This window comes from Capra hircus, chromosome 8 (assembly GCF_001704415.2).
Source record: "Capra hircus breed San Clemente chromosome 8, ASM170441v1, whole genome shotgun sequence".
Taxonomy (NCBI): Eukaryota; Metazoa; Chordata; class Mammalia; order Artiodactyla; family Bovidae; genus Capra; species Capra hircus.
In genome coordinates this window covers 62,227,637-62,254,186 of record NC_030815.1, presented here as the reverse complement: position 1 = coordinate 62,254,186, position 26,550 = coordinate 62,227,637, and the positions used below count along the sequence as shown (strand labels likewise).

Genomic DNA, 26,550 nt, shown 5'->3' with positions numbered 1-26,550 from the left:
CAAGTTTCAGCTTCTTTATTTACAAACTAGGGGTTACATGGTGACTGCCACCCTGTCCACAGTAGGACTGAATTAGAGCATGCACCTGCAGAGCATGCCACAGGCTGGAAGGGGCTGTGCAGACATCATTTGCTACTTTGAGGGGACAGGGTGCCATGGCAGAGTGGTACATAGGGGCCTGGCTTCAGGCTTGGAAAACGGGAGGTGGTGATGCTGCGCTCACATCCCCTTGGCTTACCTGAGTCCACCTGCAGCTGGGGAGCTCGCTCCAGCCAATATAACTCGAGACTCCCCTGCCTGAGGACTCTTTCTGGTATCACAGGAGATTCCTGTCCTGCAAGCTGGCACGAAGGTGGCGCTAATACCCAGGTAACTCTCTACCCACATGGACAGAGTCCGATCAGGTGGGAAGCTGTTTTCCAGTGATACAGAGCCTGGTCACCCACAGCAGGGCCCACTCCTGAAAGCCCCTTCCAGTGACTTTTCTGCTTTCAGGCTCCTTTTTCCCATGTCCTCACTCATGCTTCTTGGAATCATCCCCAAAACAATGTGCCTCCAAGTCCTTGGCTTTGACCTTCTGGACTTGAGTCTCCACAACTGTAAAATGCAGGCTACGCTTACCTCATCAAGTTGAGACAAAGCGCGTGCAACTGCGAACTGAAGCCTACAAACCATACCGGCACAGCAGGAGCTCAGGAAGTGGAGGAAGGACCATGAGCTGCCTGCCCACAAGGCGCAGACAGCTGCTGACAACTGCCACTGGTCATAGCGAGGCTGTGGGGCAATCGAGGAAGAGAAAGGAGACAAGGAAGGTGGTGGGAAGCAAGCTTCCAAAGACAGTGATCTGAATGTCACAGGACTAAAGAGACCATTAGTCAAGTTAAGGAGGCCTAGAAGATTTCTGTCAAAAGGTCATCATTGGCCATGCAAATAACCAGATACCCAGTCAACACCGGATGAAGTCTTTGTTGTGCCTAGGAATCAGTGCACAGTTGCAATGAAAAACTCGCATTTTGTTAAATGTGCAATATACTCTTTCCTATAAGTTTTAATTATTTCATTTTCCAAGATGAAGTGCCCATCATGCCTTGTGGAAGTTATCTCCCCTGAACTATGAGTCTCTATTTAAGTTAGCCATCCCTGTTATCCACCATCCTAGCTGACCAGATGGAACACACCCTTTCACCTCTGTCTGCCTCATTGGAAGTAATCTCCATGTGGGCAGGAACCATGCCATATCCTGGTCACTGTGAGGCTACAGCATTGGGCAGAGACGGATGGATGGAAGGGTGGGTAGAGGGGTGAAGGAATCTACACAAAATAAGCCATTTATTTAAGAAGGGTTGAGAGTGTCACAAGTACAGGCCCTGGATGATGTTCACGGAATGTTTCCAGCTGTCCTTCCAGCGCTGAGCCTCTTTCACCTGCAGTGCGGTGTGCTCCTGGACCTTCTTCAGCTCCTCTTCAAATGATGCTAAATATTTCTGGGAGGAAGCAGCAGGAAGAGGCTGCATGAGGAAGGACTTCTGGACTGTGTCTCCTAGAGGACACTCTGTGCTCTAGAGGGATGCTGTAACCCGCTGGTGGGTGGCTTGCAACCCATTCCAGGCACTGGCAAGAGTTCCACAAGTCATTTCTCATGTACTCTGTCCAATAAAGCTCAGGCAGGCCTCGCTGTTTTCCACATTTTATGGATGGGAAAACTGAGGCTCACAGCCTCGCCTGAGGTTATTTAACTGAGAAGAGACTGAGCGTGACTAGGCTCCTGGTCCACCTGATTCTGGACTCTGCCCTCCTTCCTGACCACCACACTAATCTCCTTGAAGCTCAGGGGTCCTGGCTTCCTCGAGAGGCTGAGCCCACTAGGCCTTAAGTCCTCACTGAACTCGGCAGGGGAATTGTGCCCATTGCCTGGGGCTTAGCTTGGTGGCTGGGGAAGGGCCTGCCTAGGCACGAAGGGGTCTCCAAATACCAGGGACAGTATATCTCTGGGCAGTACAACGTTTCTCTCTGGGGTACCAGAACCGTAGGTCCAGACATCCTTGGAGCTGCGAGGTCCTGCAGGCAGCCTCAGGTGCAACTTCCTCTTTGGGCAGCCCCACGGGTCTAACGGGTCTGGGTCCAGTCCTGGCTGTCACTCTTGGTGGCATAAAGGGGACACACTTTATGACTCGGTGTCTTCTGCAGTAACGTGGGGACCATTCTACCTTCCTCATGGGCTTGCTACAAGGATCCAGTGGAAGCCTTGTGTTGAGAACAGAAGATGCAGCAGCTGCTCAGTACCTATCCCACCCATCATCACTCACTGCTCCCATGGCCTCCAAGCCTCTGACTACTCTGTCCCCTCGCACTGTCTCGACTGTTCGCTGGAGAGCCTTCCTTTGCCCTCCAGTCTGGGCTCCTGCGACACTGGGGCTCACGCCATGAGACCTGAACTATTGCTGGAACTGGACAGGAGCTGTGGCCCATGTCCCGGTGCCTGGGAATGTTGGCTGTCACCAGTGCTGTGCCCTGGGGTACTCTGATGTGGGTCATGTGCTCCATCTGACCAGACGCCAGGGCACCTGGTGATGACAAGCTCCCTCCCTCCTTCCCAAGGCAGCGCACCGAGCTGCTTGTGCTCCCTGGGGTCACCCCCTCCACCTCGCCTCTTCGCTCACCAGGTAGACAGCATCTCGGGCTTCCACGGATGCCAGGTGGCCCAGTGTTGTTTTGGCGGTTGTGATACATGGTGTTTTCCGGAGGAGAATCTTGTTTTGGATGGTGACTTCAGTAGGTTTGATTCCTGGCCACTTTCTACAAATAAACATGCATGAAAAGTCCTGCAGGCTTAGCTTCATCATTTACTGTGCACCCTCCATCTCTGGTGGAAATGGTTAACACTTCTTTAAAAAAAAATAGCATGCTCTAAATGCCTTAATTAAAAGAAAAACTCTACTGAGCATTTAAGATCAAGCTTCTTCAAGTTCTTTTTGGTATTTTCATATAGCTTATATCCATGTGTACAGACAGCTGGGTTCTGCATGGGGAAGGGAAATCCCACGCCTCTAGGGGTTTCCCTTTTCTGGATCTCGGTTTCCTTATCACTCGCTCAGCCAGATGCCAGTCACCAGTTCCTGGCTTGCTTTTCCTACCATGATAAAAAACCACTGCTGACAATTTAGCTGGGTAAATCACTGCCTTACTTCTTCCAGAGTCACATTCCTGGGGTACAAGGGACAAGCACTTCTATAGCTCTTGTCATACATGACAGACAGCTGTAGTGAGTCCCAGTACTGCCAGCAATCTGAGAAGGTACCCCACACTAGGACAGGCCTCTCTTTATTGGGGGGTCCCTTCATGGGTCCTTATCACACAAACAAACAGCTGCTGAGCTCTTAGTAGGTGCCACGGGCACTTCAAGCACAATTTCATCGAGCTTTCTCTTCATAATATCATGTAAGGGAGGCTGCCATGCTCATTTCACAGATGAGGAAACTGAGGCTTAGGACACAAAGCCTTTCCAAAGTTATCAGGTCTGTCTGACTTCAGAGCTCATGCCCCTCACCATTCCACCACACCACCCCCAGTAAACACAGACATGTGTGGTATTCACCCCTGCTCTCAGCTCTCACCTGCTCCCCCGTTCAATCAGGGGCTTCTCACTCTCTTCCTCCAGGGACAGCCCGGTGAGTTTCCTCCGTATTAGGATTGAGGTTTTCTGTTTGGGGGGCTCCATCTCTGGCAAGCAAGAGATGGGTTACTGATGGGGGCCTCACCCACAGCCTGATATAAAGGGGACCCCCGACCTTACATTTACAGAAATGAAAACTTGCTCCCCTCTTCCACACTTATTGTGTAACTCATATTGAGTCTCAGGCAGGAGGGTTAAAGCTGGAATATGTGAGGTGTGGTTTGGGTGTGCATCCCAGCTCCAAAATGCTCTGACTTTCTCGCAGCTTCTATGAGCTCCTGAATATGCTCTTTGGAGACTTCTTTGGCTTATACTAGCTCAAAGGGGTCCTGAACTAAGAATTTCTCCTGGAATGAACACATTCAAGGTTGTCTGTCTCACGTCTGACTCACTGACCTGCCATGTGACATGGAGAGAAAGGGGCTCTGTTCCTGGTGTGAGACCAGCAGGCCAGAGCAGCTCTCTGCACCCTGGTCTGCAGGCATGGCAGGGCCAGGCCACTGGGCTCAGAAGCCCTAGTTACAGAGCAGGTGAGGACCCCATGGGCCTGATGCAGGGGGTCTTCCTGGCCCAGGGGTTCCCTCCAAGGTGCCGAGGCTGCCTCCCTGTCGGCTCCACGGCCTGTTCCTTCTCTAGTCTGAACCCCAGTATCTCTGCAGGCTCCACTTTCCCAAACCAGGCTCACACTTGCCAAAGAGACCTCCACTACTAGATAGTGACCAACACCCCAGTATGCATATACATTTTGACCTAGAAAATCCACTTCTAGGAAGTTGTTGCCCCCAAATAGGGAAATATTGATGCAGATGTTCCTTCCAGCACGATTAGAGGAGTGAAAAGCTAGACATGGCCCGTATGCACCAGCAGGGGACTAACTAATAAAATAAGATGCACAGCACCTGGAAGTGCTCACGGAGACGGTGACTGGCTTGGCCAGCATCTGCCCAAGGGGAAATTAGGTTTCAAAGGAGCACACACCTGTGATCCACCCTCCCATCTCCCCACTGACATACACACAGGCCTGTGACCAAAGGGAAATGACCAGGAGGAGGACAGCCAAAGTTACCAGCACCTATTTCCGGGAGGAAGGACCATATTCTTCTCTTTCTTTCTAACTCACATTGAATTTCTTATTTTACTATAAAAATATTCATTGTCTTTGCAATCCAAACTTAAAAAATAGAAATAATATATTTTAATTACTTAATAGAGGAGAGATAAATGGACAATATTTAATATATGATTTGAGTCTTTGCATAGTTATAAAAGCAATTCACACAGTATAAAAAATTTAAACATCATCTAATGGGGAAAAAGACTTTAGAAATCTCTCACAATCCCACTCACCAGAGGTGGTCATCAACAGTCGGGCACCTGTTTCTCAGGCTCTGCTATTCTCATTTTGTCCCTCTTTGCCTCTGTTTCTCTCTCACACAGATTCATTTATATACAAGTGAGGGTGCACGTTTATGTCACCTATATGTTTTTTAAAATGGTATTACAGGTAAGTATAATTGTCACCTTGCTTTTTCCTGTGACAGTATTCCTTCAGGTGTTTCCAGCTGGCACATAGAGACCTACCACCCCACCTGAACAGTTGCACAGAATTCCCTCCTATATCTGGACCATAATTTATCCAATCCTTTATACACGGATATTTACACTGTTTCCAATTCTTTGCAATTTCAAGCATTGCTGTGAAGAATATGCTTGAAAATATATCTTTGGAAAAGTATGCAAGTATGTCTGCCAGATAAGTTCCCAGGGTTAGAATGGCTAGGTCAAAGCACGCACGTTCAGGACTTTGAAGTCACCGACAGAGGGTTCTCCAAGAGAAGGGGTGGAGGTACACTTTTCCGAGGGGCTCTGCGGTGCTGGGTGTCACTGAATTTCAAACCTTTGCCAGGCTCTTGGTGAGAAATGATACCTTAACAATGTTTATATTTGCACTTTTCATCACTGGTGAAGTCAAGCATCTTTCAACATTTATTGACCTTTTGAATTGTATGTGTTTGTCCTTTTTACAAACTTGACCTGTTAAGAATTCTTCATACCACAGGAATATCAGGCCATTCTCTGACCTATTCGTTACTAGAAATATTTTTCCAGTTTGTGGTTTGTCCTTCCATCTTTTGACATTTTCCCTTACTTTTGTTTTGGCCACAGGGATGTACACACCATTCCTTTACAGCTTCTAGCTCTCAAACTTAGGAAAGTTGTCCTTACCCCAAGATTATGAAAATATTTAGTATTAGGATTTCATTTTTTATATGTAATCTGACTCATTGGGGACTTGCTTTTTTAGTTAAAAAGATAATTTTAATTTAAAAAAAAGAAACAAAAAATTCATCAGTCCCCTCAATAGAGTATCTATTTTCATACTGGTGGAGTTGGGGGAAAGCAGACTCCTCCAGATCCATCACCTATGTCACCAACCCCCTGGAGCCAAGGCACAAAGGCCAGTGGGGAGCATACTTGCAACCTGGACATCATCAATGGTGACCATCTCATCCAACTGCAGCAGGAACTTCTCAGTGAAGGTGGCCAAGCTGGCTATGAAAAACCGGGCGTACTTCCTTGTGGATTCCTGGAAGAAACACGGGCAGCATGGTGCTATAAGGAGAGGACCCTGCTTCCAAAGGCAGGCCGAAGATGGGTTTGGAGAGCAATGCATGAGACAAAACCAGGGCCATGAGTCAACTGTGTCCAAGTTAACAGGCATCTGGTCTTTCTCCAGGAGGCTTCTCCTAAGAGTGACTTGAAGATAGGAAATGATTCTGCAATGGCCAAGGGACACACACAGACAATTTACCAAAGAAGAAAGAAAACTTGACAGTCAGGATCTTGGGAGAAAAAAATTTCTCATTACTAATTAATTAACTTAGAAATTTTAAAATACAAGTTAAAACAGCCAATAAAGACCATCTCCACCTATAAAACCTGCCCACTTTCATGCTCTGCTTTGGCCAGGGTGCCAGCATAGGGCTGGGCTCAGTGCTGTTGGTGGGCTGTCAGCTGGGGTGACCTTGGGAGGGCAGGGCAGCCCTCAGCACCTAAACATCGGAGTAGAAGGCACTACTGACCTCTAGCTTCTCCTTGGTTACCACAATCAAGGTGTCCAAATCTCCCTGCCTCTTCTCTTCCACTTGACATAGAGACTCCAGATCTTGGAGCTGTGCAGGGTGTCCGAGATTTGGGTGGAGCTTCTGGGCATTTTCATCCTTCAGACAATCCAGAAATCAGTGGGTTTTTTGACCTGGTCTTGAGGACCAAGAAGTCACTGGCCTATGTCCTCTGCCAATTATAGCCATGATGTGTGCGTTGATCTGGGTATGTGTGAAGGGCTGTGGATATGCAAAGGAGTGGCAGGGTACACAAGACTGAGGCATGGCTGGAGCCAACTCCGAGGGTTAGGAAGTGGGAGAGCTGAGCATCTTCCCCGGAACAACCAGGGATTCAGTCCAATACAATCAACAGCATGAATGTCCCCTGGTTCCAAGGACCAAGTGGACAATCATTGTTGATCTCAAGGTCCACAGCTCCACAGAACCAGACAACCTACCTGTTATATCCAACAAGGAATGTGCTGAATCCTTTCCATGAAGGAGCTGTTGGCTCGGCTCTTATCTCTCCAGGACCTAGTGTCTCTCACCCCCACCCAATAATCCCAGGCCTGGCCCAACTCCTTCCCTGGGACTCAGTTCTGCTGATGCCTCGCCTCTATGTCTGAACTCCCAGGGTGATCCCGGGGGCCCCACCTTCCTTTTCTCCAGCTCTTCCTGGTGATTCAGGAACTGTCCTTGGATCTCTTTGGTAGAAGCACAACATTTTTTCCAATGGTGCTCCTTGAAATTCTCCATCACCAGCCAACACACCTGGGGCAGAAGCTCCTCAAATCTTCTCATCTGGGCCCGTAGTTCTGTAGGAATCGGGGGTGGGGGCCAGGGGAGAGGACTGAGCAGAGCCAAGTTGCTGAGGCCATCTCTCCAACAAAGGCTTAATGCAGTTTCCCAAAGAGAAAGGCTTGGTCTACGGTGCGGTAACCGCTATTCCATCAAAAGGGGTCCTGTGGGCAAACTGGTATTAAACATACTGGATTAAGCAAGATCAAAGGACTCACAGTGTAGGACTTCCCAGCACTTTATAAGCCACACCGCGTCTTTCAGCAGTTCTATTTCACCCATTCTCTCTTCACATATCACCTTGACCCAAGTCTCCTCTTCTCCCTCTGGACCTCTATGTAGCTGCACGCCAGACCTACTTTTTCCTTCACCTCTCTTCATCTCTTTCCTGTATTTCTAGTCCTTTGTTTTTCTGTGTTACATTTTTGGTTATTTTCTTTGGCACTAAAGCCACTCATAATTTTAAAATATCAACAATTTATTTTTCCAATATACATAAGCTTTATTGGTTCTCTTTTTATTTGGTTTCTCTTTACTTGGTTCATATTTACTTGCTCATTTTAATAGTCTTTTGTGCCTTACCCATATTTCTAATTTCCTCTTTTATTTAACCCAAAATAATTATTATATTTTGTATTCTGTGTCTTGATACATTCAATATCTGAAGTCCTTACTGATCTCATTCTGTTGCCTCATGCTGAAGGCACCTTTTTGCTGTGGTGTGTGTGTGTGTGTGTGTGTGTATTTTGTTTTACGGTGAGCTCTTATTTGGGGCATTCTTTGTGTGGGAATCCCTAGAGGCCTGAATTGAAGGTAGCCTTCTCTGGAGAGGATCTGTAATATCTCTACTTAAGAAGCATCCGGGCACGCAACACTCAAAATCATTTTAAGCTATCATCTAGAAATCTTTTGGATGATCCACAAACACAAAGTTGAATTCAGGTTTATCTAAGTGCAACTTCAGTTTAAACACCACAAAAGGGCTGCCTTATAGTTATAGGTTCTCATTAGGGTTTTTCTTCTTTGTCCAGTGCCATGGCTTATAACAAGACACGTTCCTTCTAGTCAGTGGGGGAGTCCCAGTTTTCTGTGGCTTGTGCCCTTTCAGGCTGCACACCTTGGGTGGTCTGGGGCTTGGTCTCTGTTCCCAGTGACCTGGAGGCCATGAAAACAGAGGCTCAAGTGGACCTGAGAGTCAGCCAAGCCCTCAAGGCAATAGCCAGAGTTACTGCTCACTTTATCTGTGTTCCTATTCTCACTTAATCTTGAGGCCTTACGTGTTTCTTACTCTATAGCTAGCTCATCCATGCGTTCAAAAGTTTATCACAAAACAGTTATATCCAGGAGTTTTACATGTTTTCAGTGGGAGAGTTGCTCAGGATATTTGACTCCCAGTAGGAAATGGAAGTCTTCATTTCACGTGAACTGTCAGCCTTCCTGGGAGGGACATGATCTACAGCATTTCCCAAACCCATGTGGCCATGGAACCTTTCTTTTGAGGAAGATCACATAGGATGGAACCCCACAGAGTTCAAGTGGGGAAGCTCTGAGCTAGAGAAACCAAATGCTGCCTGTGGTTTCAATTCCAGTCATTCTACAACTACAGGAATGAGAGCCATTGTTGATTTCCCCTGTAAACGGCAAGGCTGTGAGAGGCTTAGTCCTCAAAAAAGCCTTGCATGCTGGTTGTTATCCCTGTCTCCATTTACAGGCAAGGGGAGGTGACTTGGTCAATGTCATACATCTGGGGAATGGCAGTGCTGGGTCTTGATCTCAGGTCTGGCTATCCCCTAATCCTCTCCCTCTTCTACCCCTGTTGCCCCTCAACCCATAGCAGGCCTGTAAAGGACCCTTAGGTTCCCTGCCTTACAAGTAGAAAATTAGGACTTAACGACTGCAAAAACACATATGGCTGTGGACATGGAGAATTGGACAAGGAGTGGGGCAGCTAGTGGACATGGAGAATTGGACAAGGAGTGGGGCAGCTATGGGTGTGTTTTCACAGCTCCTTTTATCTTGTTATAATCAACATAAATGGCAAGATACATCCTGCCTGCCTGTTTTCATGTCCCTGCTCTCTAGGAGGCTGTGTCTATCAAGTTCATCATAGCCCAGGCACATGGTAGACACGGTGGAAGGATTCTTCAAACGATTAAACACAGAGGCACCGTGTGACCCAGCAATTCCACTTCTAGTTTCACACCTAAGAGAGATGAAATCTTACATCCACACACAACATGCACATGAATGTTTAGAGCAGCACCATCCATAACCGCCAAACCGTGGATACAGCCAAATGCCTATCACTGAACAAATAAACAAACTATGGTATATGCACACTATGGAATATGATTCAGCCATAAAAAGGCTACATGACACACACTAACACTGGATGAACAGAGAGTAGGTTAGTGGTTGCTGAAGGCTAGGATCATGATTGAGGGACAGAGGTTCTGAAATTCACAGTGGCGATGGTTGCACAACTCTGTGACTATATTAAAATCCACTGAACTGCAAAGTAGCTTCCCACTAGCTATGTATCTTACATTTGTGTGTATGTTCAGTTGCCTGGCCATGTCTGATTCTTCGCGACCCTTTAAATTGTAGCCTGAATTATAGCAGGCTTCTCTGTCCACAGGATTTCCCAGGCAAGAATACTGGAGTGGGTTGTCATTTCTTCCTCCAGGGGATCTTCCTGACCCAGGGACTGAACCCACATCTCCTGCAGTGCAGGCAGATTCTCACATGGTAGTGTATATATGTCAATCCTAATCTCCCAATTCATCCCACCCTCCCTTTCCTCCCTATTTTGTTGAGTGAATATCTCAATAAAGCTGTAAACAATTTTTGAAGGGTGAAACATTTTTAGTGATACAAATCACCATTTTTCTCAAGAAAAATCGACTTTTGGCGGGGGAGGGCATTGTTTTTTCCCCAGTTAAATATCAAGGTTTTTACCTAATTCTAAGATGTCAGTTTTTCACAGGGAGTCTCTCTTCTGCCTCCATGTGACCCCCAGGTCAGGAGGGCATCATTCAGGCTGTGAGTGGCCACCACCTTTCTGCAGCCCCACCTGCCACCTGCCTACTGGGCACACCTACCTATGAGGCAGGAGTTGTAGTAATCGTCTGTGTGGCTGTGGTACTCCAGGATCTTCTTGCAGACGTTCTCTGCGCACTGGTCGAAGGTTTCGTACATGCAGTCGGGCCTGGTGACTGTGCGTTTCTCTTTGCGGTAAAACTCCTACGGGAGAGGGTTGACAGTGTGGGTGCCAGGCCCCTCTCCAGGGGAATCTGGCTCAAGATCCTGGCATCCTCCTCTGCGCTCTCCTCGCCCCTTGGTCTTCTCAACTGCGGTCCCCTACACTGGGGTCTCTCCTCCTCTCCCTGTCTGTCCTCGTCACCACTGTTATTGTCCTAGGGCTATGCGAGGCACAAGTCAATGGTAAAACTCTGCATCCCTCAGAACTAAGATGGGTCTTCCACCCATGAGACCAAGAGCTTTCTATGGAGTGCCAAGCTGGGCCACTAACACAGATGACCCAGAGCTCTGCTCCAAAGACTCACACCCAGGGGTGCCGTCACATGTCATTCTCTGCTGGGTGCTGGCCACTCAGGGGCAGAGACCAGGCTTGTTCCTGGTATCGGGTATGCTAAATATCTGACACACAGGACCCAAGAAGTGTTTGGTGGCTGAATAAATGGGTAATGGATGCGCTTTAATTCTATGATGAAAAACACCACACAAGGTGACAGAAGCTGGGTAGCTGTGGTCACGGGGGCGGTAGTCCCCTTTATTCAGCTTTACCCAAAGGTATTGGCAGAAGGCAGGGGGGAAAGCCCAACCGGGGGCATGTGGCCAGCAGATGGAGAAGGGCAGACAGGGTCCTCACCTCGGCGACCGCCATCATGTGCTCGTTGCTCTCCCAGAGGAGGCTCAGGACAATGCCTTTAAAATCCCTGCAACACACAGGAGGCAGATCCCTGAGAGGGCTTGTCTAATCACACTAATTGGTGTGGACAAGACCAAACGGACACAACATTCCAAGTACTCAGCAGCCCAGCCAGAACTGGACTTGGACAGCTTGGGATGCCGAAGCATGCTCCCACCTCGTATTTCTATTTGTCTAGTTGAATGCCTCTTGCATGCGCCAAGCTGTGTCTGGCCCCTTCCGAGTGTCTCTGCTCTCTTTTGTTCCTCATTGCTCCTTGGAATTACTCACGCTTGCCCCAGGGCCACTGCTCACACTGATTCCTCTCCAGGGAACACAAATAACTTTCCTCTCGGTTGCATTTGCTTTTCCTCTGGCCCTGGCTCAGTGGTAATCCCTGACTGCCTCGTTCCAATGCCCTGAGCGGCTCTCAGCTTTACAGCCTCCCCAAAGGGGCTCTGGGGATTGATACGTATGACTGGCTGACTGATTAACCCCATCTCTCCCAGCAGCTGGTGAAGTTCACCAGGACACACACTGTGTCTGTTTTCGTTCACCATGAATCCCCTGACCAGTGCCTGCACCTATCAGTGTCTCTGTCTTGGTTGAGAGAAGAAAGAATGATTTCTTAGAAATATGAATCAAATGAGCAGGACTGCCTGTAGGACCAAACATCCTCTTTCTGATACATCTGGCCTTTAGGCTGACTACGTACACCAGGTGCTTGACTCAACAAATCTGCCCGGATCTAGCAAATATTCCTGTCAGAAAGGTCAACTGTCTCTATACCAAGAGTGAAATAAGGGACTAACGTGTTAGAACTGCACATACCTGGAGGACAACTATTTTCCCAAAATTTCTGTAAAGTGATGCAGTGACTGTTTTACACACACATCATTTTTGACCGGTTTCTAAAATATATGTATATATATATATTTAAATTCCCTCAAATTAAAAAAAATGGAGAAGGAAATGGCAACCCACTCCAGTATTCTTGCGAGGAGAATCCCATGGACAGAGGAGCCTGGCAGGCTACAGTCCATGGGCTTGCAAAGAGTCAGACACAACGTAGAGACTAAACCACCACCAAATTAAGAAAGGGACTTCTCTGGTGGTCCAGTGGTTAAGACCCCGTTCTTCCACTGCAGGGGGCACAGGTCCAGTTCCCTGCTGGGGAACTAAGATCCTGCATGCCTCTTGGCCAAAAAACGTGTGTGTGTTTGTGTGCGTGATGTGATCTTTCATTTACAAATTCACTCATCATAATTAAAGAAAATTAGAAATAAGCTGAAAAGCAAGATGGAAAAATTAATGCTAACATGTACTATATTTCCTTCTGCTGATGTTTAAATTGGTTTGGAATTAGGTTCATGTGCTTTTTACATTCCACACCCTTTAAAGTGTTCCCCCTACATTATGCTATCATTTTAAATGGCTGTGTAGCACCATTGGGTATGTATGTACTGTGTTTACAATCCTCTGTTTTTGGACTTTAGGGTTTCCCCCCATTTTTAGCTAGGATAAAAAGTATTGCATGGTACATCTTCATGTAAACGTTTCCTTCCTGAGAGATGGTTTCTTTGGGAGAGGGACCCATGGAGCTGCACAAAAGGTATAACTTCATGGCTTTCACCACTACTTTTCCCAACCCTTTCTAGAAAGAGAGTTTGCTCTCTGTTGACTTTGACAAAAACTGCCTTTGAGCAAACATCAGGTTCTTCTATATGCGTTCACTATACTTTTCCCAATTTCTGTTGCATGACTCATACTCCCGGCATGGCTTTACTAAGAATAATTTGGAACTTTATTGGCTTCTTGTGTAAACAAGATCTCCCTAAACTGGCTCCTCTAAGACTTCTCCCTCCCTGCCCGCAACCCCCCCACCCCCCATCAACACCTCTGCTCCTTCTTCCCCATTTTGCCACCTTCCGCCTTCCCTTCAGTTGCCTGGTTTCCTCTGATAGGTCCCCCTCTAAACCGCTACCTCCTCCATCTCTCTGTCCTTCCTGTCAGACCTTTCCCTGCCCACTCCAGCCCTCAACTCCCTACAGCTGCTTGAACTAAGTTTAGGCCCCTGACCCTATCAAGGCTCTCAAGGGACTGAGGGACTCCTGAAAGCAACTGCCTGAGGCTAAAGGGGGAAAGAGGCTAGTGAGAAGCATGCTGGACATTTCACCCACTCATATGTGCTCCAGAATTCAAAAACTCTTATAATTATTTATGTGAGTTCAACAAGAAGTTGTCCTTCTTGCGATGGGACATAATTGGAAACACTGATAGATAAAAGAGGCTTTGACTGAAATGTCATATGGACAACAATGTATAAGATTGGACATGATCAAACATTTTAAAGAAACTAAAGTTGACTTGATGGAGACAATGCTTTAAAGCCCTCTTTGGAAAATCATCCTGGCACCTGTTTTATGGGGTTCCCAGCTTCATAGGTGGGTAAGGAAAACCTTACAGTATTGCGGGGACCTTAAGAAGAGAGGATTTCACCCAAATCTATAGGTACTGTGGGTGAAATCTGACCTGTCTTCCTAGTCTCAAGAGGCTTTTAAGAGTCTAATCTGAGATTCTTTATGAAAAGCTCCAGCAATGCAAACATAAAAGTTTCGGTGGTCAGTTACCACTCTTGCTGCATTTATATAAATAATCAGGCCAACTCTAAAGAGACCAGACTTGTTTCATAAACAAGAATCAAAAAGAAAGGCAACAGAAATTTTATGTTTCAATAACTCTAGTACTCTCTTGTGATTAGTAGATCCTAACCCTATTTGTTAAGAAGGCTGAGCGCCGAAGAATTGATGCTTTTGAACTGTTGTGTTGGAGAAGACTCTTGAGGGTCCCTTGGACTGCAAGGAGATCCAACCAGTCCATTCTGAAGGAGATCAGCCCTGGGATTTCTTTGGAAGGAATGACGCTAAAGCTGAAACTCCAGTACTTTGGCCACCTCATGCGAAGAGTTGACTCATTGGAAAAGACTCTGATGCTGGGAGGGATTGGGGGCAGGAGGAGAAGGGGACAACAGAGGATGAGATGGCTGGACGGCATGACTGACTCGATAGACATGAGTCTGAGTGAACTCCAGGAGTTGGTGATGGACAGGGAGGCCTGGCGGGCTGCGATTCACGGGGTTGCAGTCGGACACGACTGAGTGACTGAACTGAACTGAACTGAACCCTATTTGTTAGCTTTGAGGATTCATGACTTCCCTGGAAACTGGACCAGATCTTGCCATCATGCTCACTTTGTCAATTCTTATCAAATCTCAGCTCTTCTGTTGTTGTCTAGTCACTGAGTCATGTCTGACTCTTTTGTGACCTCATGTACTGTAGCCCACCAGGCACCTCTGTCCATGGGATTTCCCAGGCAAGAATATTGGAGTGGGCTGCCATTCCCTTCTCCAGGCTCAATTCTTCTAGCCTCCTTTATATCTGGCTACAACTCCTCATATTAATATTTCTAATTTTTCTCCCTCCTGACTTTATGTCACTGAGAGCTGAACCCTAAATGTCTAGGTCCCTAGTAGGACTCGCAGTTGTTCTACAGCTGGCTTTTCCTCCAGGATCCAAAGAAGCCCTGCCAGGTGGAAGTGGGTGATGGGCAACTGGAATGCCAGGAGCTGCTCCCAAGTGGGCCACTCTGGGGCTTCAGGCCCAATGTCTAGAAAGCTCCTTGACTGGCTGCCCTACAACCAAGCCGCAAGAGATGGAGCAGCTGGCCTTGAATAAACAAAAGGTGACTGAACAGAAATAAACAGATTGTTCAAAGGAAAGAATGTCTTCTTGATGAATGCCTAAATTTGGTGAAAATGTCTCTCAATAAATTTAGGTGAAATAGGCTGAGACAAACAGACCTTGGCCCTTACCAGTACCGCTGCAGACCTCTCCTGCTCTGCCCCTCTACAGCTTATTTTCCCCTCAGTTGAGTCAGATTTAGCTGCCAAGTGACAAAGATGGCAGGTTAAAATGGAGCTAAAGGAAATGGCATTGACACTTACTCTGCCGGAGGAGGAGGCTTGTCGCCGAGCACCTGGTACTTTCTATCCTGTCGGTTGGGCTTGGTGTACCGCATGATGCTGTGGGGCAAAGGTGGGTTAGTGCTCTGCAAGCTGAGGACAGACACAAGCAGATCTGAGTCTGTGGGAGCCCTACCTGGACTGCCTGTGCAGCCCAGCCCTTCAAGCTGCTGCCCCACCCCTCGACAGCTCTGCACACAGCCTTATAGTAGGGATGGAGCCCTAACTGCTGAAACCCACACAAGGCCGAGGGGGAGGGACGGAGGGGCTTCAGCCCCGAAAGTAGAATCCTTGCTTCCCTGTGGTGAGGACCCAAAGAAACACAGATTGAGAGCCGCAGGTAGGGATGCCAAATTTTCAAATAAAAGCACATATTAAATTTGAATTTCTTAACACATTATAAACCAACTATACTTCAATTACATAAATTTTTAAATAAACTTGAATTTCATATAAGCAATAATCAATGTTTTGCATACACACCATGTATTACATGGGACATACTCATATTAAAAAATATTATATGTTGTTTTTCTGAAATTCAAATGTAACTGGACATCCTGAATTTTCATCTGGCAGCCTTAGCAGCATGTATATTTCACTGGTAACCACTGAGAGATTGATTATACAAATGGACAATGGCTATACCGTATATATATAGAGAACCCTGGCTGATAAGCGGTAACAACCTGCCTAGGACACCAAGCCCTTAGCTACAATAAACAATTCAGGAAGCCGGCCTGCTAGAAGTCAGACTTGCAGGAAGACAATTGTTATCTTTAGTAACGATCCAGGAAGCCAAATAATACCCCGTGTAACAATCAACCCTACAGGGCCAGGACCTGCTCAGTACCTGACAGCTCCCTTAGATTTTGTCCCTGCTTCCAATTAAGGATGAACAAGTCAAAGACGTACCCCTAACCAATCACACAAGATGCCCACTGCAATTGGGCCTCCTCCAGCCTTCCCAGGGCAACCACCACCTCCTCCAGCCTTCCCAGGGCAACCACCACCAACAGGGCACATCTGAAGCCCTCCCTTTTCTCCATTACACCCCTTTCCCACTCCCTTGCCCGCCTTTGTGTCTGTGCTAAAATGCAAGTGATAGTGGCTGATTCCCTGGTTGTAGCAAGCTCTGCATAGTCTTGGCTCTTCCCATTTGGTTGGTCTTTGTTTATTTCCACACTGCAGATGGCATGCCTGTTCAAAAAGACTTTCTGGATGTATGCAAAGCAGGGATCTCTTCAGTGTCACTTCTTCAAAACCAAGAGTTAAAGTAGGTCAATAATGGCTCATCAAAGACTCAGAAAGTCAGGTCAGCCATGTGGCTTCTGTCCTCCACTTTCTGTAAAATCAGTGTCAGGGGCCATCCAGGGCCCACGTTCACTGAGCCATGAGTCTAACGACCCTGACAGGGCATAGTGGGCAGAACACATGGCCCGGATGCAGACAGCCAGGGCTCCCAAGACTGTGATGTCATCCAAGGAAAGCCACCTCCAAGGTCACATCCTCTGACAGACACAGTGTGTATGGGAGGTAGCTGTCACTGTGGATAACCACCCAACGCCCTGACAGGTTCTCAGGGTGGAGGGCTGTGAGAGTCAAGCCACTGGGCAAGGATGAGAAGAGACCTGTGTAAAGCTGGCTTTGGAGTTGGCCCCTTGTGGGGTCCCAACTTGGAAGGTCCCTATATGGAGAGTCTGTGAGCACAGGAGGCACATTCTGAGGACATGGGCTGGCAAAGGGTAGCCTCTGGCCTCCATCTGGGGGTTGGGGTTTAGTATGGGGAGGGGAGACTGCAGGCAGCCTAGCCTCTCTACCTTGCTACCGAGGTGGCACTGGCGATGGACAAGTCTTTCTTCAAGGAGTGCTCTGCTCGGTTCCGGAGTCGCCTCAAGGCTTTGGGTGATGGGTACCCAGGAGAACAACAGAGAATCCAAGGTGAGGAGGGACAAGGTAGCACCCCCAGCTACCCCACTGTCAGCGCCTAAATCCACAGGCCTGTCTGCCCCTACCTGTCTGGGACCGTTCTTTGTCGCACTGATGGGTTGAAGACTTTGAGTCAGGAAACCTGAAACCAAAGGAAAGGATGTGAGCTTTTCCCCAGTGACCAAGAGGATGGCTCAGGCCAGGCACTGGGCACCATCCTGGTTAGCCCATGATGCCACATGAGTCTGCCCAATCGTGAGCTCTACTTCAGAGGAGGAAGCTGAGGCTCTGAGGGGAGAAGGAAGCCCCTGCACAAGGTCACAGCTGTTAGGGTGGGCTCACATGGGGACTGCCCCCTGAAGGCTTGGGCCCCACTGTTCACACCCGGGCCACTCACTGCAGGATCCTCTTGACCACCTCCACAGCTGGGTCTTCAATCATGGACTTCCCCATGCGGCTTGGCTGGGCAAAGGACTCAGGGGTAACCATGTCTACCTTAGCCTCTTCTTCATAGACTTCTGAAGATAACAAGATGTCACTCTCTACCTCCAGGTTAGTCAAGACGTTGTCCTGCAGGCCAAAGTGCAGGGCCTGATTGTGGGTGTCAGGGAGGCAGGCAGGCTGGGTTCCCATCCCAGAACCACTTGGCCCAGGTGCTGCAGGCTGACCACTTTGAGCCTCTCTTGCCCCTTCTGTGAAGCAGCAGGGATCATATATACCTTAGAGGGCCATTCATTCATTCATTCATGTGTACATGCTGAGACCTTCAAAAGTATTTCTTGAGTGCCTGCTTTCTGCAAGGCTCTCCCTGGGCCTGGGACACCGGGTAAAGGGGCCACATGTGACTCTTATCCTCACGGAGCTTATAGTCTGGTCGGAGAGACAAGACATTGAATATGGACATCTACAAATAAATGGTCAAACTGGGGCCAGTGCAATGAGAACAAAGTTACAGCATCTTCCCTGAGGCTGAGGGTCATGAACTGGGCTACTCACAAATGTGCCCAGGTGGTGTTTTGGAGCAAAGGACAAGTAAACAAATGAGTGCATGGATAATTGAGTGGCCACCTCCACCTTGAGTTGGACCTTAGAGAAACAGTGAGTGAGGGACCCACCATGAGCACTTGGTTGAGCTATGCCCTGTTTCATTCTGTGTCTTGGCTGCGCTGTAAGCCCTGGAGGGAAGGACTCCAGCAGGACTCCTGAGTTTCATCTCGTGGGGCTCAGTACTGTTGGTGTGATGAAAGCTTAGTGCTGGCAGCACAGCAGGAAGATTCTCCCCACAGAAGGAAGGGCTGGTTCAAAGCATGGCAGTGAGAGGCGGGGCCTGAGGGTGGGCAGAGCACAGCTTGAGGGGCATCCACTTATGCTGCCATTGGCTCTGTGACAGGTCCTCCTGGAAGCTGGCTGAGACCTCTGATGAAAGCTTGGTGAGAGAGGGTGAGTGTGGGGTGAGGGTGACAGGCTCTGCCCTCTTGGGGCACACAGTCTAGGGGAGACAGCTCCTAAAAGGGGGACCTCACTGAAAGGTCTATGGGTTCATGCAGAAGTAGAACATGCCTCGGGGGTCAGGAGATGCTGGCCCAAACTAGTGGGTGAGTGAGGGCCTGGGGAAAAGTGAGCTCTTAGGGGGACCAGAGAAATGAAGGGGTCAAGGAAGGCCTGGTGGGGATCTGGATCTTATCCTGAGGACAGGAAAGGGACACGGGCAGACTGCCCTTCTCCAAGAGGCCCGGCTGCAGCTCAGGGAATGGGTCACAGAGGGAAGTGAGAGGATCAGGAGAGCCACATGCACAAAAGATGGGGGGCTTGGACAGGTAGTGGGAGTGGGATGGGGAGAAGCTGGCGGCTGCTAATGGGAGCGGGTGCGAAGGAGGAGGCTGAGAGGTGAGACTTCCCTGCGAGCTGAGAGTCCTGATGAGGTGGGGAGGTGCTGCCAGGAGGTGATGGATCTCTGAAGGGACCAGTGCATGGAAGTGGCCCATATGGTATGTGAACCCAGATCTGATTCCACAGTCTGTGGCCTTTCTAAGGCATCCCTGCAGGCCTGATGTCCAGCAGGGGCCTGGGAGGTCTTCTCTCCCTGGGATCTGCTGAACCCTGTGGGACACCTGGGAGCCCAGCCCAGCCCCCACAGCTCAGATACTCTTCCCCGTGGCTGCCCCATCCCTTTCCTTACGGGAAAGACCAGGTGAGTCATGGATATCGTGTCCAGCTTGCAGTTGAGATATTCAATCCTTTGGCTCAGTTTTTCTTTCCAAGTTCGAATAAGGCCAAGGAGGTCTTCTGTGCTCACTACCTAGTGAGAACATGGAAGAAAAAAGCCACAGGAAGCAGGCTGCAGGTGGGCAGGCTGACTTCATGTGGACTGCGGGAACTGGCTGGCTGGTGAGGACACCTCTTGGATCCAGGGAGGGCCCCCTCTTGCAGGGAGGGCCCTGGAGGAATGAGGAGCCCTGGCCAGCTCTCTTGGGTGACTCTACTGGGGCAGCGGGTCCTTCCTCGATGGGGCATCAGGAGTTCTATTCCTGGTTCTATGGGTTTGTTCTGAGCTAATGTTTTAAACTTACTTGACTTCCTTGGTGGCTCAGAGGATAGGTAAAGAATCTGCCTGCAGTGCAGGAGACCCGGGTTTCGTCCCTGGGTCAGGAAGATCCCCTGGAGAAGGGCAGGGCAACCCACTCCAGTTTTCTTGCCTGGAGTATTCCATGGACAGAGGAGCCATGGCCTCAGAGGCCATGAGGTAGCAAAAGAGTCGGACACAACTGAGCAACTAAACAACAACAAACAATGATAAAACTTCAACTCGGCTACTGAAACGAAAGAGAAAAGATCTTCTGGCCAGGACACCAGGTTTACAAGTGCCTGGCTGGGCTGGGGAGAAAAGTACTCAGAGTGGCCAGGACACGCTGGCCACAGGGGTGTCACAGGGGACAGAGACAGGCACTAGAGGCAGGAGAACAAGCAAGTCAACAATGTAAACATGCAGAGACCTGCTTTGCTGATCAGGGCCTGGTAGGCACTTCGAACCTCACTTCTCTCAGACTTCATTCCAATTTGGACTTTTCACCATTTATACATAGAAAATGGAAGTAATCAGTTTATGCAAACTGGTCAAAACAAAGGGAAAATCAAACAAAAGATGGTTGTTCAGAGGGAAGAGTCCTGCTTCTGTTACTCATCCAGGGCTGCTTTCTAATTATAAGGAGGGAGGCGTCGTGACATCAGAGTGGGAGGGTGGCCAGATTCAAGCCCCCATGCTTGCTGGCCTCAACATGCTTGCCAGGGAGGTGCTGGGGGCCAGGGGCAATGGCTGGTTTCTCTTCTCTTCCTTAATTCCATTGAATAAAATAGAGGTGAAGAAGGAAGGCTCAGAGGCCCTGCTGGTGGTAGAGAATTCTAGACCACAGATGTGAGTTTATTTCCAGTTAACAATTCTAGCATGCATCTTTACTATCCACAGCTTAGCATCTACTGAACACTTACTTGTTTACTCCCTTTGGAGCTTCGGCACATTTGTACCTTGCTTTGAAGTTGTTCTAGAGAAGAATTTAATCCCTCTGTCTGCAAATTGGATTTTGCCACCTAGAAAAACCAGCGGTTCATAGATTAACTTCCAGAATACTTATTTTGATCAAGAAAAAGTTTAGCAAATCATTATCTGAGAGATGGATTAAATATGAGAAAAATGAAATCGGAGGGAAAATGCAAAGCTGTATTAGAAACTAGACCAATGCAAATTTAAAAGATTTTTTTTTCTGCCAAATAAATAAGTTTCAAAAATAAAACTGGTGATCTGCAGTACTGGTTGAGGGTGTTAGGAGGACACACTCAGGCCCTGTTGGTGAGGGGGTATCTGTACAAGCCACCTGGAAAGCATAAAGAGCCTTAAAATACTCCTGCTCTAGCCCAGGAATTCTAGCTCTGGGAGGCACCCTATGAACATCATCAGGGCTTCCAGTAAAGTGAAACCCACTAAGAATTCCTCCAAAAAGGAATGGTCAAATAAAAATGGCAACACATTCGGGAGAGAGAAGCCATCAAAGTGATGTTTTTGAAGAAACTTTTCAGCTTAAAAAAAGTTTTTACTGCAGCTTAAAAAATTGTAATCAATAGCACCCTTATCCCCACTGGCCTGACCCTCACTCCAGTGCCGCTGAGCCCAGCTCATGGGGCCCTGCTGAACCAGCCATGGCTTCAGCCGCATTGCACCCCCAGCGTTTTCTTCTTTGAGCTCTCTCTCTCTCTCCTTGGCTCCAACTCCCCCAGGGTTTTTTTTGATGATCTCTCCAGGACACTGCTCCACACCGTCCTGCCTGGCTGGCTCCTCCTCCTCCATCAAGCCTTGGGAAGCACTACTTCCCCAGTCCAGATGAAATCCTCTCCTCTATGTCCCCACACAACTTATGCGGCCCTCTTGTCTTCTGTAGCCCAAATAGCCTGGCATTTCCTGAATTTCCGGTGTCACAGACATGGGTTCACACGTTGGCCCCACAATTTAGGAACATTGTGTTCTTAATGACTCTCTGCCTCAATTTCTTTATTTCTAAAATGGGCTAAGAACAGCTCTTGCAAGGACTCATATAATTCATCAAAATAAGCCCACTAAGATGCATGCTGCATGATAGCTCAGTGCATGTTAGAAGCTATTATGATTTAACCTCTGACTTCCTGGCCGGAGTGCAAGTCCCAGGGGGCAGAGACCGCGGCTGTATCCCCAGCACCTGGGACAGTGCCTGGGGTGCAGGTGTGTGATAAACATCCAGCAGATGGAGAATGCATCTGTCCTACCTCGCACTTGATGTTTACTTGCAGATTCGTCAGCAAGCGCTGGATTTTCTCTATGAAAATAAGGTCCACGGACAGGTTATGGAATTTACTTTCAAACTTGCTGATGAACTCATTAGCCTTAAAGAAAGAGAAAAAAGTAAAGGAGTGGGGCTTAATTTGGAATTTTTGGAATTTAGGAAGTAGAGGGGGACAGGCCCAATTAATGGGTGGAAAGGGGGCTTAACTGGCCTATTAGGCAGTGAGCAAGGCAACTATGTAACTGGGTGTCACAGGAGTCTGGCTAGGGTGTGGCCTACTCACCTGGTCCAGGTAATCACTCTCCATTTTTTCCATGTTGATCATGATTAAATTTTCAACAAACTCTATCCGGGCAGCTTCCTTCTCTAGTCGATGACACAGTGAGTCAATTTCTTCAGAAGAAAAGTTGCCTCCCTCTGAAAACAATCTGAAAATAATTTGGAAGAAATAAAAGCCATTGATCAGCCCTGAACCATTCCACCCATCCCCACTACTGTGGCAGACAAGGCTTTGGATTAAAAGTACAAGATCATGGAAAAATTCAAGGACACAAGCAGGGAAACAACCCAAATGTCCATCAAGGGATGAACGGATAAACACATCATACACAGTGGAATATTATTGAGCTTTAAGAAGGAATGAAATTCTGACACACGGATAAGCACTGAAGACATTATGCTAAGTGAAAAAGTCAAGCACACAAAAGAACAAATGTGCTGTGATTTCACTTCTATGAGGCCCCTGGAGTAGTCAAATTCACAGAGACTGAAAATACTAATAGCATAGTGGTTCCCAGCGGCTGAAGAAAGGCTAAACAGGCAGTTAGTGTTTAGAGCTTCAGTTGTGAGGGTGAAAATGTTCTGGAGATGAATGGTGGTGATGGTTGTACAATAACGTGAACGTACTTAATGCCACTGAACTACACATACAATGGTTAAAGTGGACAGATTTATGTTATGGATATTTTGTCATAATTGAAAAATGAAGAGGCAAACAAGACCACCTCTCAACAGAGAGAGCCCAGAGGCCCACAGGGGGCCCGGATGCTGGCTCCCACCTGCAGTGCTTGATGAACTCAATGTTGGTGTAGCGCAGCTTGCCCAGGCTCTCTTCCAGGTACTGGCGGAAGCTGCGCAGCGACACCTGGATGACGTCGACGTAGCTGAGCAGCTCCCGCTGCAGAGTGCTGCTGAGAGTCACCAGCCTGGGGGACACAGGAGGGCAGGGTGGTGACCTGGGCACGGGAGGGCAGCCTGGGAGATGACTTGAGCACCGTGCCCAGCTGTGCGGTCACCAGAACCATGCCTGTCTTCACTGGGTAGACAAAGAGGCCTTAGAAGGAAGTTCAGAATGCCAGTGTGTGCAGACACAGTGTGGGACTCTCAGTGAGCTGGGTCGGAGGGCACCTCTCTTCAGTCTGGCTCCTGCCACCAAATTGCTAAGAGAATCCTCAGGTCCTCCCCTTATCGCCACCCTCTCTTAACTCCCAGAAATGTGGCTCCTATGCCCTGGGACTTCCGGAAAGAGCAGCCTGCGGGTTTCCTCTTTACATCCCAGTCTACCCTAACCAGCTGCCTCTTGGGTACCTGACCACGGTACAGACCCCTCTGAAGTTTCCTCACCTGTGACCAGATGGAGGCCTTCCGGGGCCTCACCCAAACCCCTGAATGGCCTTCCAGGAAACCCTGGTTCTACCCGGAGCACATCCCCACCTGGAGCTGGGTCAGTGCTCCCCTCTGGTGGGAGACTTCTGCCTCCTCCTCACCTCCCTCCATTCCATGCCCTAGGGCCTCCTGCAGGAAGCTCGTCCTGATCTCCCTGGGTCTTTCCCACCATGGACCTGTCAGGGCACATCATTTGTATCCCTGCACTCTTGACATTTGCACCCTTTTCTCTCTCTGGCTGCTCCCCCACCCCCAGAACCAAGCCCCTGGCCAGATGCGTCACTGTAGCTGGACTCCTACTCTCATGACGAGATGAAAATCCTTCTGGAAATCCCGACTCTTCTGCTGTCCACAGCGGATGGGAGGACTGCTTCTCTGAGCACAGGCATCTGGCCAGGGTTCCAGGGCTGCCAGGCCATGACTGAGTCCCCCAGGACCCTTACTTCTGGCTCTTGGTGGCGTTCAAGAAGATGTGCTCCATGTCAGAAATCTTGCGGCGGAAGTGTTTGCTCTTCAAGTTTTGCTCTTCTTGGAACTGGCAGAACATCATCCTCTCCTTCCTCAGTGTCTCCATCACCCCTGCACAGTGGCTGTCCAGCCGTTCTTGATGAAGCAAGAGCTCAGCTGAAAGAGGACACAGGGGCGGGGGGGCTGAGGTCCTCTGGGACCCTGGGTCAGCTCAGGACAGTGTTCTCCTGGATAGTGACCTGCCTCTCCCAGGCTAGCTACAGAGAAAGGACTTTTTAGGCCAAGGTCCAGTCCCCACTGCCCTCCCCAGGGCTCAGCCTGGGAGTGGACTCAGATCTCAGGGGAACCAATCTGAGACAGTCCCAGTGTCCTTAGTTGGAGAGGAGGCTCTGGTTGGCTGTGAGTGCTGGAAATACCCTGCCTGTAGCAGAAGGGAACAAGGCCTGGGAGCTAGGAGAGCATCTCCCACCCTGGGAGCAGGTGGGATGGATGTTGGGGAGGGCAGGGATTTTGGTGAGAGGGTCTGGGAGCAAAAGACCAACACAAAGTTTGGCAGTTGGCATCTGATTCTTTATATCAGTAGTTACTCATTTCCAATAAGCCTGAATCATGGCGGACTTTAAGAGCTCCATTATAGGCCTTAAGAGCTAGCAGAGAGCCTTGGGTTACCTCATCTGACCTCCTACTGCCTAGAGTGGAGGATGTGCTGTGGGCTCAGCTCTGCCAAAAACAAATGGCGGGACTCTGGGGCTTCGCTTCTCTGGCCTCCATTTTCACATTGTGCATTGGGCCAGGAGCCAGGGAAGAGAAAGGAAACCGGACTTCAGGGAGCATCTTTGTTTATATTTATATTTAATGCACACATTTCCCAGATGAGGACAACAAGGTCCCAAAAAGTCAAGCAGGTCTCCTAAGGTGACAGGAAGCTCTCAGGATCTATAATGAAGTTTAAAGTATGACTCAAGTGAAAACCTGATGGGCACCACTGAAGCTTTCAAATAAAAGTGCCCTCCTCCCAAATAATGGAGGCTTCTGCCTTAGAAATGGCATGTCTTTTTAGGTATTAAAAATTATGAGCTGAAAATAATGGCTACCACTTTTGGAGACTCTGGCTTATACCAGTTGTTCATGATTCCGCACTGTACCACTTCAAGGGGAGTTAATTACCACCACCAAAATGCCCTCAGGAGGTTAGGAATGGATCAGAGAGGTCACGTAACCTTCTCAGAGTCATACAGCTAGAGAGGTTGAGCCTATTAGCTCCGATTCCTGACCTACAGGCCTGCCTCTAGGGCATCCATCATGAAAGTGTGAATGACAGGTGCGAGAATGTATCTGGGATCCGTAAAGCTAAAATAAGACAATACTCTTCATTTCAGCATCTAACGCCCCCTTTAAAAAATCTTAGATGAGGATTCTGGATACAACCTTCTCTGCCAGCCTGGGTGGTGTGAACCCTCACACACATCTTCCAGTGTGTGATGACAACATGCTAAGCAGTGCATGTTGCAAAGCGGGGCTGCCTAATGAATGCAGAGCCACAGTACCTGCCCTCACGTTGTGGATGTCCTTCTCAATGTGCTGGGCTCTTGGCTGGTGCAGGTGCAGACACAGCTCCAGTTCTGAATCCAGCTCATCAATCTTGCTGGCCATGATGACCCGAGCATTGACGGAACACTGGTCAAACCATTTCTCCAAGTGCTCAAAAAAGCCAGTTCGAAGCCTGAGGGAGAGACCGGTGAGGGTTAGCAACTGTGACCAGGGAGAGATCTCTCCAGGTTGATATATAAAGTGCTTCCCTCTTCCACTCCTTATTTCTTATTTAATTTCCCACTACATTGTATTTCTTTTTCTGGGTGGACCATCATTCATTTAGCCAGATCCCCTGGCTGGTGGACATGGCATGGTTTCCATTCATTTGTTCTTATCAAGAAGACTGAAACGTGTAACCTCATACATATGTCAAGGGTAGAATAATTTCTATAGCATAAATTCCCTGAAAGGGAATTGTTGAATCAAAACCTGAAATACATTTGTGGATCTGGTAGATATGGCCAAACTGCTTCTGTTGCAAGACAATGAATAAAAGTTCCTATTCCTCCATTTCTCACTATGGACGGTGACTGCAGCAATGACAATAAAAGATGCCTGCT

General features: G+C 48.4%; 1 protein-coding gene across 1 annotated transcript in view; it reads right to left on the bottom strand.

The window, feature by feature from the left end:
- Positions 1,351 to 26,550, bottom strand: part of CCDC180 (coiled-coil domain containing 180) — a 64,851-nt gene continuing 39,651 nt past the window's right edge. Inside the window, 19 exon segments of the mRNA XM_013966008.2 lie at positions 1,351 to 1,484; positions 2,661 to 2,796; positions 3,615 to 3,720; positions 6,149 to 6,260; positions 6,757 to 6,894; positions 7,432 to 7,592; positions 10,677 to 10,818; positions 11,468 to 11,534; positions 15,510 to 15,587; positions 17,348 to 17,469; positions 17,472 to 17,598; positions 17,854 to 18,026; positions 19,636 to 19,755; positions 20,943 to 21,041; positions 22,248 to 22,364; positions 22,548 to 22,692; positions 23,323 to 23,469; positions 24,373 to 24,553; positions 25,945 to 26,120. Of these exon segments, the coding sequence (XP_013821462.2) occupies positions 1,353 to 1,484; positions 2,661 to 2,796; positions 3,615 to 3,720; positions 6,149 to 6,260; positions 6,757 to 6,894; positions 7,432 to 7,592; positions 10,677 to 10,818; positions 11,468 to 11,534; positions 15,510 to 15,587; positions 17,348 to 17,469; positions 17,472 to 17,598; positions 17,854 to 18,026; positions 19,636 to 19,755; positions 20,943 to 21,041; positions 22,248 to 22,364; positions 22,548 to 22,692; positions 23,323 to 23,469; positions 24,373 to 24,553; positions 25,945 to 26,120 (2,479 nt within the window). The 3' untranslated portion in view covers positions 1,351 to 1,352.